We start from the raw sequence: 15,202 nt of genomic DNA, 5'->3' as shown, positions 1-15,202 counted from the left end.
CAGTCCGGTGCTTTTTTTTTTTTTTTTTTGGCTGCCCCCAACCCCCACCCCTCTTCCCTACCTCTCCTCAACCCACATTTTAGGATAAAGAAGACGGTGAAAGCCAAAAGTGAACTGAAGATTTACTGGGTGTCCTAAATGGGGGACTACGGGTTTGGAGTTCTGGTGAAGAACGGCAGTGGTAACAAATCTGCTTTCCCTGTGAGGATCCCTCCTCACCTTCAACCCCAGCACCCTCACCACCCCTCCAACCCCCCCAGCCCCCCTTCCTTCGTAAACAACACCTGCTCCACCAATGGGGGCAGTGCTTGGCTGTTCCCCACCGTAGCTCAGCACAGTAACATGCAAGATGAGATTCTGGAGTCAGACAAGTCCAAGGCCTTGGACCTCCAGGACATGCAGGAGAAGTCTCAGGTCCAGGCCCAGCCTCTGTCTCCAGGTCAACAGGAGGCTGGAGGAGGCCTAGGAGAGCTTGAGGGAGCTCTTCCTGAAGATGGCTCATTGGAGAAGGGTTCTTTGGAGAGCAGCGGTGGGAAGGAGAAGCTGAGGATGGAGTCCCCGGTGCTAAGCGGTTTTGATTACCAGGACAGCCTGGGAATGGGTACAAGCTGTGCACAATCCACCTCGTCCTCATCTTCACTGACTAGCTTCAACAACTGGTCCCCTGCTGTCCCATCCACCCAGTCTCCAGTGGTCGGGGAAGACGTTGGAGGGTTCTTTGGTCCCGCTGGCTCCAACGCCAACGGACCACCACTGCTGTTCCAGAACTTCTCCCACCATGCTGGCCCTGGCTTTGGAGCAGGAGGCAGTTTCTCCCCACAGATTGGACCAGTCTCCCAGCACCACCCTCCCACACCTCACCCCCAACATTACCACCCCCACGGTCAAGGGGTTCCACAGCAGCACCGGCGTTCCCCAGCAAGCCCCCATCCACCCCAACCCTCCTTCCCTCCGCATCCCCATCGCACTGGACCGTTCACCCAGCTGCCCCACCTTGCTCCTGCCCAGAGCAAACCCCCTTCACCTTGGGGAAACTACCAGAGCCCCTCCACCCCCTCATCCACCTCTTGGAGCCCAGGTGGGTATGGTGGCTGGGGAGGCACGCAGGGGGTTCGAGAGTACCGGCGAGGTGTGGGTGGAGGAATGACGGGCCTTAACTCCATCTCTCCACTGAAGAAGTCCTTCCCCAACAACCAGGTAGATACATTTGTAATTACTCATCTCACACATTGATTAATCATAATGGGTCGTTACATTTACTGATATGAAAGTACACACTATATTTGTTTACCAGACTCCTATGAAACTCATCAATCTGTTCTCCAGGTTCCCTCACAGAAGTTTCCCAGAAATAGTTCTGGCATCAATCACAAGGGCTGGGTGGAGGACAATATGAGCCGCAATGACAGCGTTTATCCTTTCCAGGTGGGCATACAAGCAAGAAATTATACTGGAACTAATGTTGAGGCAATTACTAGATGCCTAAAAGTTCAGTTTAGTTAATTCTCATCAAAACAGCACTAGACTTGGACTGTGGGCCCATATAAGTGTAAATATGTCTTTTGTATTTTTGAGAAGCAAACGATGTTAATCCTGTTATACATGTTCAGCCGTAGCAAATGCAACAAATAAGCCATTGAGCAAAACGGGATATGTGACAGTTCAGCCAAGTAAATGGATGAATTGAAACTTATTGTGTGTGCTTATGATGGCGGTCCTATTTAGATCATTTGGTTAAAGGAGCGCAGTCTTATCATCTGCTCTGATCACATGGTCTTCCTCTTGTCCTGATTTGAGAAGCCTTGTGCTCTACTGCAGCTTTGCATGCTCTCAGCCTTTTTATACACACAGTGATGCACACTCACTTGTTATCTATTACTCACCGATTTTCTGTATTTTTGGAATTATTTCAAAAGCCCAGTATTTCTTTTCACAGTTGGCTATCTAATTCGAATTTGTATTGATTTGAATTGGGTCAGGTTGAGGGATGCATTAGGTTTAGCTCCTTAAGTAGCATATCTTCCTAGCTGATGCTGTCAGATACACCGTGGAAATATGTGATACGACTCCGGTTAAATGCGGGTGATTTTCTTTGCTTTTTTTGCTACATGCTTTGGGCTCCATTTTCTGTTTACAGTGCTTTTGGCTGAATGTCTGAAGGGATTGTCTCAGTTGTTTTTCCCCAAAAAACCGTATTAGTTATAAGCATCACAGCGAACTATGTCAGGGATGCTGCAGCTCGTGCTGTTTCAGATGGTGACGTGGGAAGCGGGGAGGCTAATTGTTGTCTTCCTCTCTTTCAGCAGGAGAGAACACGGTCCTTTGATGGTTTCAATATGCACTCTCTGGAGAGCTCTCTGATTGACATTATGAGGGCTGAGCAGGATTCCTTAAAAGGTTGGTTCCCACACAAACAATAGTGAGGAAGAGATCGTTTTTCTGACCGCTAGCTGTAGATAAATACAGCAGTTGTTGCATATAATTAACAACAAGCAGAAATTGTTTGAGAATGCATGCTGCTTATCAAGTGATTGGTTACCCCGAGGCATTTTCATTCTTCCTTGCTAATGTAGTTATATTTGTGATCATTTTTGTCTTGGAGCAATTTACTCTGATCCTAATGACACCAACTAAAACCAATATTAATGGGCCTTACCAAATTTTAATAAGTGATATTTTGGTGTGAGTTGGGCTGGCTATCATTCCAAGTTTTTAAATATGGATTTCTGTATGACACGCGAGTCTTGGTAGGTAATGACAGCACAAAGATTCCATGATGTGATTCGTGATGGGCACGATTTTGCTGACACTCAAAGTATTCAGGTTAAATGCCTTAAAGCAGAGGTAAGATTATTTTTTTTCTTCTATTTTGGCTATCCCCTTTTGGCTACTCTACAGAATCCAGCTATCATACTAGGACTTGGGATCACCCAAAATGTTGAATATGTAAACTATTTTTGAATATTGGACAGCAGCAATATATCTCCCCATATATTTTTCCCTTTTTGATTTTAATACTCTGATTTCAAATGAAGTTGAAGTCTGGAAGGATGTTTAACGTCAATACGACGAAAATATGTCCATAGCAGTGACTTTCAAAAAATACCAAATGCTGGCATCTCCTGACTCTTTGATCCGATAAACATTTTAAACTATTTTACTCATACAAATTTGTACTTTGACGGGTGCTTTAGTTTAAACGGTTTACCATTACCATCTGTAGAAAAAGATGTTCCATATTTCGTATCCGTATCGAGGGTTTTGCTTTGGTGCTGGTATAAACACTGTACACGTAGAGTACGTTTCAGTCAAACCGGATGTAACATGTCAAGAATGAGACCCACTGAGATTAGTTCCAGTTCAGTCTCATTTCTGTCTTTCCATAAGGAAAACAATCACCTGCAGCATTTTTGCACTGGAGTCTGTTTGATCATGAAACGAACTCGCTCATTAATAAAACATTTCAGTTCCAATGTGTTACAGTCAGTTTTTAAAGGAGGCAGTTTACTTCCCAGCCAGTTCGGCTGATGCTAATGTGGCCTGCCGACCCACCTTCTGTTTTTTCAAACGTGTCTTTGATCATTTCTACAGCCATCCTGCCATTTGTCGTGAGGGGGTTTTCCATCACTTAATTTACAAGTCAGTTTACTCAATAATCAAAAATCCACTGATAATATGTATAGTGGTCAAGCAAAAAGTGGTCAAACACACATTCCTGGACTTATTTCAACAGCGTCATGCATATGATATCACATTGCGTTTGATATACATGCACTCATAATCTTAACTACATTTATAGGACCTTTTGGTTTCTTTGCCAAATTCTTCATACTTCATTTTCCTTTCCCTACAGAAACAGACCCCTAAACCGTTCCAACATAACATCAGTGGGTTGGCTGGTTATTTATACGTGAGAAAGAGGAATTAATATAGGTCGTACTGCAGGTGGAAATCCTTTCATGGCATCATGTTCTGAGGCCTCTTCTGTTTTTGTCATTTAGGGCGCTACAATTTCTCTCACCAGGGCGGAGACGGTCCCTTACCCATGAATGGTATGTAAATGATGTGCATATAAATATGCATTACTGTAGCTGAGGTCGGAGCTTGAAATTAATGCCTACCATATGCAGATAAAAACTGTGGCTCTTTCTTAAAATTGAAGTACGGATCCGCACCCTCGTTGCCATTTCAACATAATCGATAGGAATTTGCTTTGGTGAGCTCGTAAAATACAAAACAAAACTTGAAATGTCTGGATATCACACCACTAAGACTTTAAACAATTGGTAAATAAAATAAAACGACTATAGTCACATGACTTGTTGCTTACTAAATTGGCAGTGCTCTGCAGTGTGGTAAATTACCAAAATGGCGGCTTATTCACATTAAAAAATGATGCTTTTGTCAGGCAAGTTCAGAGATTGCAAATGAATAACTCCACAGATATGCTGTCAGAGGCCAACTGTGTGCGTTTGTTAACTGAATTTGTTTTAAGTGATACTGAAAATCCAGTCGCTGAGATTCTTTTCTTTTTAATGTTGCATCATAGTTTTTTTTTTAAGCTTCAAAGACATTTTGATTCATGGAGGGTTTCTTCAGTCATAATAACACTAATGCAAAGTTGTTTTACTTGCACACAGTAATGAGGTCATGAGGTGAATGTTATAAATTGTCTTTAACTACTATACGCAGTACAGATATACCAATTTGTCATCACTTACATTTTATGGATGCAGATACAATTAGATGCAGTAGATTTAAGTTGTTTAAATGGATGCATTTTCATGAAAATAGTTTTGGCCATTGTAATTTTAGAGTTATTTAAAGAATGCAGCTATGTTAGCCGGTGACCCCAAACATTAATTTCAAGCCCTGGCAGTGTTTCACATACTGTTTTTACATGTGCCTTTTCCAAAAAGTCATTTCAAGAGTGTTTTGTGTTGTTTTACATGCAGCGAGAAGTTATGGCAGAAGACGAGGTAAAGTCTGTTAATGTGTCTTGTCTAATGTTATTTAGAAAGCAGCAATGGCTCCTGATATGATCACTTTGTTGTTTTGGCTCTTTGTTTGTCTGCTTGATTTTGTCAGCGTCACTGATTATTTTCGCTTGAATGTTGTGAGGGTTTCTGCAGGGCATAAAAGTCTTTCAGGTTACCAAGTGCTAATCATGATAAAACTCTGGCTTATATCATCAAGGATAGCTGTCATGGCTGTTTTTGTCTTTCTTGACTTCATTTATTTGCATTTAATCAGTTTCCCTGCTCTTTGTAACATCCCTTTACAAAATGGTAAGGAGATCTTTTTAACCTCAGTAGTGGCGTGCCAACATGTGTGAACCAGATCCTTCTCTCCATCAGGCCATTCATCTCTGTTCCCAATGGAGGACGAACGCTCCTTTGGAGAGGACGAGTCCGGTGACCAGGGGCTCGCTGGCCTTGGGTCAGCCCACTGTTTCCCCCACCTCAATGGTGAACGTGTGGAGCGATATTCTCGTAAGGTGTTTGTTGGAGGTCTGCCTCCAGACATAGACGAAGGTAAAGACAACATTTCCATAAACCGTAACAAAGCAACAAATTAAAAAATTACTACAATTATTTTTCAACATTTATTTGTGAGAACTGATTGCATGCACAGTAGCTAGTGTTATATTTTGTGTCTACAACCTTTGCGCCCTAATTGAGATATACAGGAAATACATTCTTTCAGTTTCTCTAACAGTAATTAGTTTTGATGATGATCAATAATACCATTACTGATTGATTCACTTATTGGCTAACTGAGCTTCCTTTTTTCAGATGAAATCACTGCCAGTTTCCGTCGATTTGGCCATTTGTTCGTGGACTGGCCACACAAGGCCGAGAGCAAGTCCTATTTTCCACCCAAAGGTGAGTCAAACCAGTTTAACATAGTTACGCCAGTGTGTTGTGATGATTTATTTTGTTGTTGTTGTGTACACTCATTGTTCTGAATGTTTGACGTTTCCAGGATACGCGTTCCTGCTGTTTCAAGATGAGAGCTCTGTTCAGGCCCTGATTGATGCCTGCATTCAGGAGGATGGCAAGCTTTACCTGTGTGTATCCAGCCCCACCATCAAAGACAAGCCTGTGAGTGTGCTCGTTTGTTCAGCTGCCAGCTTGCTTGCTTGTTATCGGTCTGAGCCAACAATTAACACACTGAAACCAATGTTCAAATTGGAATCGCAAGTGAGCTTTGTTTTTGTGTTTCAAGCCACAGCACAGAAGAGTACAAACGCTAATGTTGACTTCCGTGGTACACCTACACTTCTAACGGGCTCATTGGCAACATCCTGCTGTAGCAGTCAAATTGAACCAAAAAAAATGTGTTAATCATACTACATAAACAGAAAAGCGCTTTGATTTTAAATCCAAAATGTGTGTTTGTCATAAAGGAGGAGTGTAACTTGAGGAAATGAATGACTTTTGTTTTCCATGTTGGTTTTTGTAGGTCCAGATCCGACCCTGGAACCTGAATGACAGCGACTTTGTGATGGATGGCTCTCAGCCATTGGACCCGAGGAAGACCATCTTTGTAGGAGGTGTCCCTCGTCCCCTTCGTGCAGGTACATGTGTGAGGTGACCCTTGAATGCGTTGAATTACTCGTCATTAACTTTCAAAATCACATTAATGTTCATCTTGTGTTGGTTTTTCCAGTCGAGCTTGCCATGATCATGGACCGTCTGTACGGAGGAGTTTGTTACGCCGGGATCGACACAGACCCTGAACTCAAGTATCCGAAAGGGGCGGGGCGAGTGGCCTTCTCCAATCAGCAAAGCTACATTGCAGCCATTAGTGCCCGATTTGTTCAACTGCAGCACGGGGAGATTGATAAACGGGTGAGTCCATCGGATGCCAGCAGGTCCATATTTAGATCCTAAAAATGACGAGCGGATGGTCATAAAATATGAATTTCCTCCTTTTTAACAGCTTTCCCGTCATCCATTTTATCTCCCCTCTCAGGTGGAAGTGAAGCCATATGTCCTGGATGACCAGCTGTGTGACGAGTGCCAGGGCACTCGCTGTGGGGGCAAGTTCGCTCCTTTCTTCTGCGCCAACGTGACCTGTCTGCAGTACTACTGCGAGTACTGCTGGGCAGCCATCCACTCCCGGGCCGGCCGCGAGTTCCACAAGCCGCTGGTGAAGGAGGGAGGAGACCGACCACGACACATCTCCTTCCGCTGGAACTGAGGCGAGAGGGTGAGGGAGGAGGTCGGCGCAGGATAGGGGAGGGACTGAGAGAAAGGGGTAGTTGGGGAAGGGGTGTGGGCTATGATATGAAAAATAAATGCACTTTTCTTTTAGTTTAAAAACAAAACAACCTAATTTATTTTTTTTTTATTATTTTTTTTTTTAAATTGGGCCTTCTAAAAGAAGTAAATGCTAAGAAGAGTGAAATCCCATTTCTGTTTTGACTTTAAGTGTGCATGAGCATATGGATGCATTAGATTTGGATTTAGATGTTTTTTGACTTGACTGTACTTTCTTTTCGTGTTAGCTGGCAAAGCTGCTTACATTTGTTGTTGAGAGTAACATAAAATTTAAGTGAGGTTCATCATACCTAAATCAGTATACTAACTATGGAAGTTGAGTTGAAGAAGGGTGCATTTTCTTACTTTTTGCTTGCAGGATTAGAGAACAACTGTACCATTTACCAAAGGTTAAGAGCAAATGGTTGAACAGAGGAGGAACTCAGTTTCAGACAGAAGGATGATTGGAGTTTTTCAAGCAGCTCAGTGTATAGCATCTGGCCACGTCACAAAACAAAAATCTCCCCTCAGTTTGGCACACACGCGTTTAGATTGTCGGCATGAGTTTTTAGGTCTCGGTTTAAAAGTCAACACTTTGTAACCAGAAAGGACAAACCAAAGATTGGCCTAAACGCATCATTTAAAAAACAGTTGTTGATCTGAGGGTTTTCAGGATATCGTTGTGTCCTCGTGTCATACGACGGAGGAAAAGCTGGAGTTTCGGTTGGTGGTTTTCAGCTAATAAAGACACAGCCCTCAGGGCTCAGGTATTGGCAGTAGTATTTACTCACTTTATATTGTCAGGGATATTAGCACTGGAAGCTAACATGCTAATGTAGTACAAACTAATGGGAATGCACAGTCCAGTCTCCCTGAGCTGTCCTCATGGTGTACCACTGCACGCTCTACCATGACTGGAGCTTCTATCACAAGTGTTGTGGTTGGATATGGTAGTAGCTAGAACTTGCTGTCACAGAGATAAAGATATTATTTTATACATGGCCTGCTGATTTTTGTACAGTGTTTTATAGCTGATTATTTTGTCATGAACATATATACATTTATTATGCACTACTTTTCTAAATATTTTTTTCAATAGTCATTTTAGGCACATTTTTCACAGATGGGAGAACTCCTTTTGCAATACCTCATTTTTTTCACTTGGTGAAAAATAATTTTGTACCTTTGTTACTAAGAGATCTGCATTTATGGTAAACTTAATTTAAAAAAAAAAGATGATATTAATATAATTTTCAATTAGCTTTTATATATTTAAGTGCTGGTAAATCTGAAAATTGTCTGGTGCATTGGTGTGATTCTGTAGATAAAAAAATAAATAAACAAAACAAAACAAAAAAATAAGGCTATCATACATTAGCCAGTCATATATGGATTCTCCTCTGTCCTAATAAACATAATTACAGGATCCTAAGGCATGGCAAGACCTTTCTAAACTGATTTTGATAGTCTTGAAAATATAACCTGATATTTTGCTCCTAGGTGTAGTCAATAAGATTATCATTAGGGTAAATGTTTTGGCTTTGGTCAACGTGAAATCTTCCCTTCAATCACCGGAGTGGATATCAGCTGTTTGAATATTTAGATCCTCTTTCTGGGACTGCCTGTAAGTTCTACTTATTATTGGCATGCATAAGAGATAACATGGCTAGTGATAATGCAGGACCTAATGTAATGCACTAGATCTCCTTTTTCCTTTTCAACTTTCTTTTCCTTATCTCTTTGAGATCGCCTCTCTTGTAGCCTCTCTTTACATGATGGAGTCTGCCTTCCTTACACAGACATGATGTTTATGCAATCTACACAGTGACAACACATTGGATGCGTTTTTGTAATGTAGAGGACACTCAGTAGGACATAGGTGAGGAGACTTGATCACTTGACCCCCTTTGTGATGTGGCATGCTTTGGGACATAACCTGAATGTGATTTAATGTTGCAAGTTAACTTTGAGCCATTATGTGCAATACTTATTCTTTCCAGAAACAGTTCTCTGCAGTGCAAGTCATTCAATCCGTAAAAAACATGCAGTCATTTTCACATTTTATTTTGTTTCCTATTGTTCATGCTGATGTCTGCAAAAGAAAAAAAATAATTTATACCTGAATTTATTTTTAAACATTAGTTTTGTGCTTATTTACTTATTTTGCTACTACCATGCTACTGTGATTGAAAACATTGTATATACTAGGTCGATAATGTATTTAGCATTTGCTATATTTTCAAATGTATAACTATCATTTTGATCAGATTTTTGTTATATTTTTTGGGGTGATGTGTTAAACTCGTTGATGTGTCTAGTTTTTCTAATTGCTGTATTGTGCTCCACATTGTCACATGAAAAGTATATTGATTATGTCGGTTAGTATTACTTGATTGCAAAATTTCAATAGTTTTTAATTGAATGCTGGGAAGGTTATATTTATTAACTTTTTTTTTTTTTTACCTGATATCATTTTGATTTTTATTCAGTCATTTCACATTTATATGTAAGTTCCAATTTTTATATTTTCTTCCTGATTAATTTACGCTACAATACAGACGTCAGTTTTTATAGTTGGTTTGTAGTATTGAAGTAAACAAAGATCTAATGTCATATATTCATTTGCTGCCAACTGTTTGTAACTGTATGCATACATTTGAAGTATTTGTAATGTGAGATGTTGAACGAATAAAACAGCTGTGAGGAAGAATGTCTGCTCTTATGTTGTTTCACAAGAATTATGCTTTTCTTCCCCTTTATCTCTATTTAATGAGGCCATTAATTGATTAGCTGTAAATGGGAATCGCATACCTGTCTGATGCCATTGTGTTGTGTGAAGGTACTTTTTGGCACATCAAGTTGGGAAAATCAGGTCAGAGGTATTTATAGGCTGAGGCTTATTGCAGGCCTGAGTGTTATTTAACTTGCCTAAACCAGCTGTCTTTTGTCCGAACAAACATTTTCCAGTCTAAAAAAAACTATTTGTTCCAAATGAGAATTCCAATATATGTGTGTATTTAAAGGGTATGAAGGCTTTTGCTAAATTAATGAGTAGTTTTGTCCTCCATCTAAAATACTGCTCGGGCTCGGAAATAAACTCAAGATGAGCTCATAAAACGAGATGCTTCATTTTCAAATTAAACTGCAGTGTAACAAAAAAAAAAATATTGAAATGAATGCATTAAAGATAAAAAGGCGAATATTCTTTTTATTTATTTTTTTTAATTCTGTACTTGCAGTGTTTGGGGTTTAGTGACATCTACCGGAGAAGTTGAATACTACAACAGAGTACTTCCCCTTCTACGGTGGCCCCAAAGCTCGAGAAACGTTTAAAGGCCCCCGGTGGTGCCCGTGCTCCGTTTGTCTGCTCTGGGCTACCGTGGAGACATGGCGGCGCACCACGGCGGGCTCCGTGGAAGAGAAGAAGACCCACTTCCAATGCAGATTTGAACAAGGAAATCAAGGAAAACACCTTGAGGAATCAGCTGGCGTTGCTCGGGATGTAAACGTATATTAGTGAATTAAATATGCACCAAAAAAAAAAACGACGGCTCCGTCTCCAGCTGTTCTTTTTCCATTAACAGTGACACCTGCTGGCCGACTGCGGTACAACACCCAAAAATACAGGACACACCGTGAAACAGGAAAACTGACAGAAAGGACAGAGGAGACAAGTTTATTCTGTCAGCTGGAGAGACACGGAAGACAAAAGATGCCGCCAGCTAAGACTGTGTACGTACCCCGCTTTGGCTCGCAGCAGGACTCCGGTCAAAAACATGAACCGCAACCGGGCCAGACCGGGTCGTCCTCTCGGGGCCAGACCGGGTCGTCCTCTCGGGGCCAGGAGGACAAGAGCGGGAACAAACGGGCTAATGACGGACGTGAAAAAACTCCAGGCTTAAAAGTCAAATTACCAAAACTCAACAGAGGATCTTTGCTCGCGAAAGTAAAGAAGGAGATCAAAACACCGACAAAATGGATGTTGGACCGCGCTGCAAATAAATCAGAGACAGCTGTGAACCTCGGAGCAGAAACACGGTGTAAGTGCTGCTGTGAACATTAGCTAATGGGCAAATGGCTTCGTTTGCTCGCTGGCAAGCTTCGTTTTTTGGGGCGAGGCATTAATCCAGATGTACAATTAGCACAGTTTTGGAAAGACAAACCAAATGAAACACAGTAAATACTCTGCGGGTCAGTGGTTTGTTATTAATGGTTCATTTGATATATGGGCAAGGGAAAAAAAAAACACGTGGGGATTTGCTCTTTAGTGATTACTGGTGTGTGTATTCATGTTAATCAATGTCCCTGTAAAATAATGAACACAACTTGGACTACGTTTTTCTCCTCGGGCTCTAAATTTCATGCAGCTGAAATTCCAGTTAAAAAGTTCAGGAGCTGCTGCTGCAAGGAAATCTGGTGGTGTTGCGGCTGCGCAGTGAAATACATATAACATGTGCTTTTGTAAAGATTTTGAGAGAAGGAAGAGTTAACGTTGACCTGATTTGTACAAAGCTGGCACAACAAAGCCTAAATATGTAATGAACTGCAGCTGTATATTTATAGACTAAACGGCAGAAGCCTCACATTCACGTTTTATTGTTGTTGTTGTTGTTGTTGTTGTTGCTGCTGTTGTTGTCAGGTGCGGACACCGGCTCTGCCCTTGCTGATGGAGATGTTTTCTTCTTCTCTCAAAGATGCAACACCAAGGCAACGAACGTAAAGGAAAAGGTGGGTCATGTGCAAAGTAAACGCTCCATGAAATGACAAAGGACACTCAAAATAGGAAAAACAGTGCTCAAATATTTTGTGCTCAAATTGCACTTCGCCCTGAATGATGTGGGGTTTAACATATTTAATAACAACAACAACAAAAAATCATTCATGTCATGTTTCCCCTTGAACATTCACTTTGTCAATGGAGACTTTAAGTGCATCCAAAACAACAAAGGATGGGCTGTACCTCTCTTTTTAATCAAGATATATATATGAACAGGTTTAACTACCAGTCTGTAAAAAAACTGTCTAAAACATATCTTCACTTGTTAGAAAAGGATCTGTTTCAAAGCCAAATCACTATGAATATTTATTCAATTTGGACTTTGATATTGATCCATTAATAATTGCTAGTACAAGTCACACTTCATGTTCTTTAAATCCAGTCAAAAGTTAAGCAACTCACGTTTTTTTACAAAACACATTTCTGCAAGTCACAGTTGGAAAAGTGCAGGTTTAAACAAGACAATTATTTATGGCTGTCTTTAATTTATAATATTAGAACAGAGTCATAGTTAAAGTGATCAGGAAAACCTGTCCTTTTTCTACGAGAACATGTGAAATTGTTTGCTGTGAAAAGCTGAAACTGCGCTGCTTCATCCACCGCACAGACACGCGTACTTTGTCGGTACGAGACGATCAAGCTCTTCTATCGCCCCCCTCTGTCTTTCCTTTGGGATGTGTCCTGCACTGGACAGGCCAAGCTTTCGGTTCTTAGGACCATCTCCAAGATGCTGGAGGAGAACCAGCTAATCAGACAGAGACTGGCCGCCCTCAGCCAGGTCGGCTGAGTCGGCATGGATCGAAACGACACACAACCACTGCAGGTTCACTTCCCCCACACTCATCGGTGTTTCGCCACACCACAGTTTTAGTTTGTGGATATTTGTAGTTCTTTAAGCGTGGAGGGTTGAAACAAAGAGAGCAGTCATTTACACAATGTTCAATGGGCTGTGTTATTTTATTAAATGAGTCCATGTTCGAATCTCTTTTGCTTTTCATCGTATTAGTCTGGTATTTTACAGCTCCATAATACAGGCTCATAAAGGTTTTCGGCTGTTATATGTGGATTAATTGGTACACATGAATGCAGTCCAGTACAGTGACGCCGCAGTAAATGTCTCCTTTGTAAAGCTTTTACTGTTCAGTGTAGGTTGAGACTATCACAACAGTACAGTAAATAATACTGCAATGTGTTTATATTTTGTCACCCATTATGAGGAGAAAAAAAATGATTTGCCATTCCTTACATGTTAACTTGTAACACAAAGTTTCCTCAGAAAATAAAATGTTGTGTTGCCTTAAGACTTAACAGTTATTTATGGTACAGAGTCCATCTGCAGTAACAGCTTGTTGCAGGGATTACCATCAGGATGTCAGATCTAACTGTATCCACCAGGGGGCACCAGCTCCTCTAGTATTAGTCTTCACTCTGGTTGCTCAGTTAATGGTTAGGAAACACCAGCCTCTAGGTTAGGTTAGGTACTTACTTTATTAATCCCCAAGGGGAAATTTTTTTCGCTACAGCAGCATACAGGAAAGCAATACAAAGCAATAAAATAACAGTAAAAAAATATTAAATATAAAATGCACAGTATATACAGTACAGTGTATATATATATATATTTTTTTTAAATATGTAAATAACCAAGAAACACAGACAACAGTGTTATTGTTGTGTGATGGATTTTGCCAGAGGTGAGTTATTGTACAGTCTTATTGCAGTGGGCAGGAATGATCTCCTGTATCAGGAATGATCTCCTGTATCTGTCCTTGAGACAGCGGAGCTGGAGGAATCTTTTGGAGAAAGTGCTCCGCTGTCCCTGCAGAGAGGGTGGTCAGGATGATCCAATATGGATAATAGTTTGTTCAGCGTCCTCCTCTCCACCACCTTTTCCAGGCTGTCCAGTTTGTAGCCGATGATGGAGCCGGCCTTCTTAACCAGTTTGTTAAGTCTGTTGGTGTCACCGGCTCTAATGCTGCCCCCAGCAGACCACAGCGAAGTACAATGCACTGGCCACAACAGACTGGTAGAACATCTCCAACACCTCGCTGCACACATTGAAGGATCGAAGTTTCCTCAAGAAAAAGAGTCGACTCATCCCCTTCTTGTAGACAGCATTGATGTTGGTCTTCCAGTTCAGTCTGTTGTCGATGGACACACCCAGGTACTTGTACTCCTCCACCATGTCCACCTCCTCTCCCAGAACTCTCAGCGGTTGTGGAGCCGTCGCCTTCCTCCTGAAGTCGACCACCATCTCTCTGGTCTTGGCTATGTTCAGGAGCAGGTGATTTCTTCCCGCCCACTCCACAAAGTCCTCCACTACTGCCCTGTACTCCTCCTCCCGTCCATCCCCTATACACCCGACCACTGCAGAGTCATCAGAGAACTTCTGCAGATGGCAGGACTCTGAGTTGTACTGGAAATCAGAGGGGGGAGGGAGGGAGGCAGCAGAGGTGTTTGGGAGGTGTGGGGGAGACAGATGAGGGCGGTGAACTAAACCTGTTGAAGAAACAGTTTAGGTTAGGTTAGGTTAGGTAGTTACTTTATTAATCCCCGAGGGGAAATTGTTTCGCTACAGCAGCATAAAGGAAGCAATAGATAGTAATAGAATAATAGAAAAGCAATAAAATAGCAGTAAAAACTATAAAATATAAATATAAAATGCACAGTATATACAGTACAGTATATATCTATATATATTATATACAAACAACCAAGAAACACAGTCAACAGTATTATTGTTATGTGATGGATTTTGCCAGAGGTGAGTTATTGTACAGTGTAATTGCGGTCGGCAGGCTCATTGGCCCTCTCCAGGGAGCCCCCTGGTTGTTCCTCTCCAGGTTCCCCCTGGTTGTTCCTCTCCAGGTTCCCCCTGGTTGTCTCTCTCTCCCCTTGAACCCAGTAATCTCCTTCATACCGGTCCACACCTCCCTCACGTTGTTCTGCTGGAGTTTGGCCTCCAGCTTCCTCCTGTAGGAGTCCCTGCACTCTCTCAGCTTCTCCTTCAGGTGGCGCTGCACTCTCCTGAGCTCCTCCCTGTCCCCAGACCTGAAGGCTGCTTTCTTCTTATTAAGAAGCACCTTCAGGTCACTGGTGATCCATGATTTATCTATGATAATGAAATAAGGAAAACTGATACATGCTATAATTTAAAGGA

At 41.6% G+C, this 15,202-nt stretch overlaps 1 protein-coding gene across 3 annotated transcripts in view; it reads left to right on the top strand.

Annotated features, from left to right (window-relative positions):
• The window catches only part of LOC138211088 (cytoplasmic polyadenylation element-binding protein 4-like), an 11,071-nt gene extending 1,099 nt beyond the window's left edge, over positions 1 to 9,972 (top strand). For 2 of the 3 annotated variants that reach the window (XM_069170697.1, XM_069170698.1), the window contains exons 2-12: positions 84 to 1,197; positions 1,327 to 1,425; positions 2,304 to 2,397; positions 4,002 to 4,052; positions 4,956 to 4,979; positions 5,358 to 5,534; positions 5,796 to 5,885; positions 5,986 to 6,104; positions 6,466 to 6,580; positions 6,673 to 6,854; positions 6,979 to 9,972. In XM_069170697.1, coding sequence (XP_069026798.1) covers positions 139 to 1,197; positions 1,327 to 1,425; positions 2,304 to 2,397; positions 4,002 to 4,052; positions 4,956 to 4,979; positions 5,358 to 5,534; positions 5,796 to 5,885; positions 5,986 to 6,104; positions 6,466 to 6,580; positions 6,673 to 6,854; positions 6,979 to 7,206 — 2,238 coding nt within the window. In that variant the 5' untranslated portion in view covers positions 84 to 138 and the 3' untranslated portion in view covers positions 7,207 to 9,972. The remainder of the gene's footprint in view (positions 1 to 83; positions 1,198 to 1,326; positions 1,426 to 2,303; positions 2,398 to 4,001; positions 4,053 to 4,955; positions 4,980 to 5,357; positions 5,535 to 5,795; positions 5,886 to 5,985; positions 6,105 to 6,465; positions 6,581 to 6,672; positions 6,855 to 6,978) is intronic. The other variant, XM_069170699.1, reaches the window with a different exon arrangement.
• The last annotated feature ends 5,230 nt before the right edge of the window (positions 9,973 to 15,202 follow it).

This window comes from Embiotoca jacksoni, unplaced genomic scaffold, assembly GCF_022577435.1.
Source record: "Embiotoca jacksoni isolate LCO1_2020_lvr unplaced genomic scaffold, fEmbJac1.0.p SCAF_5, whole genome shotgun sequence".
Lineage (NCBI taxonomy): Eukaryota > Metazoa > Chordata > Actinopteri > Embiotocidae > Embiotoca > Embiotoca jacksoni.
Note: the sequence above shows the minus strand (reverse complement) of the source record. Positions and strands in the feature narration are given on the sequence as shown.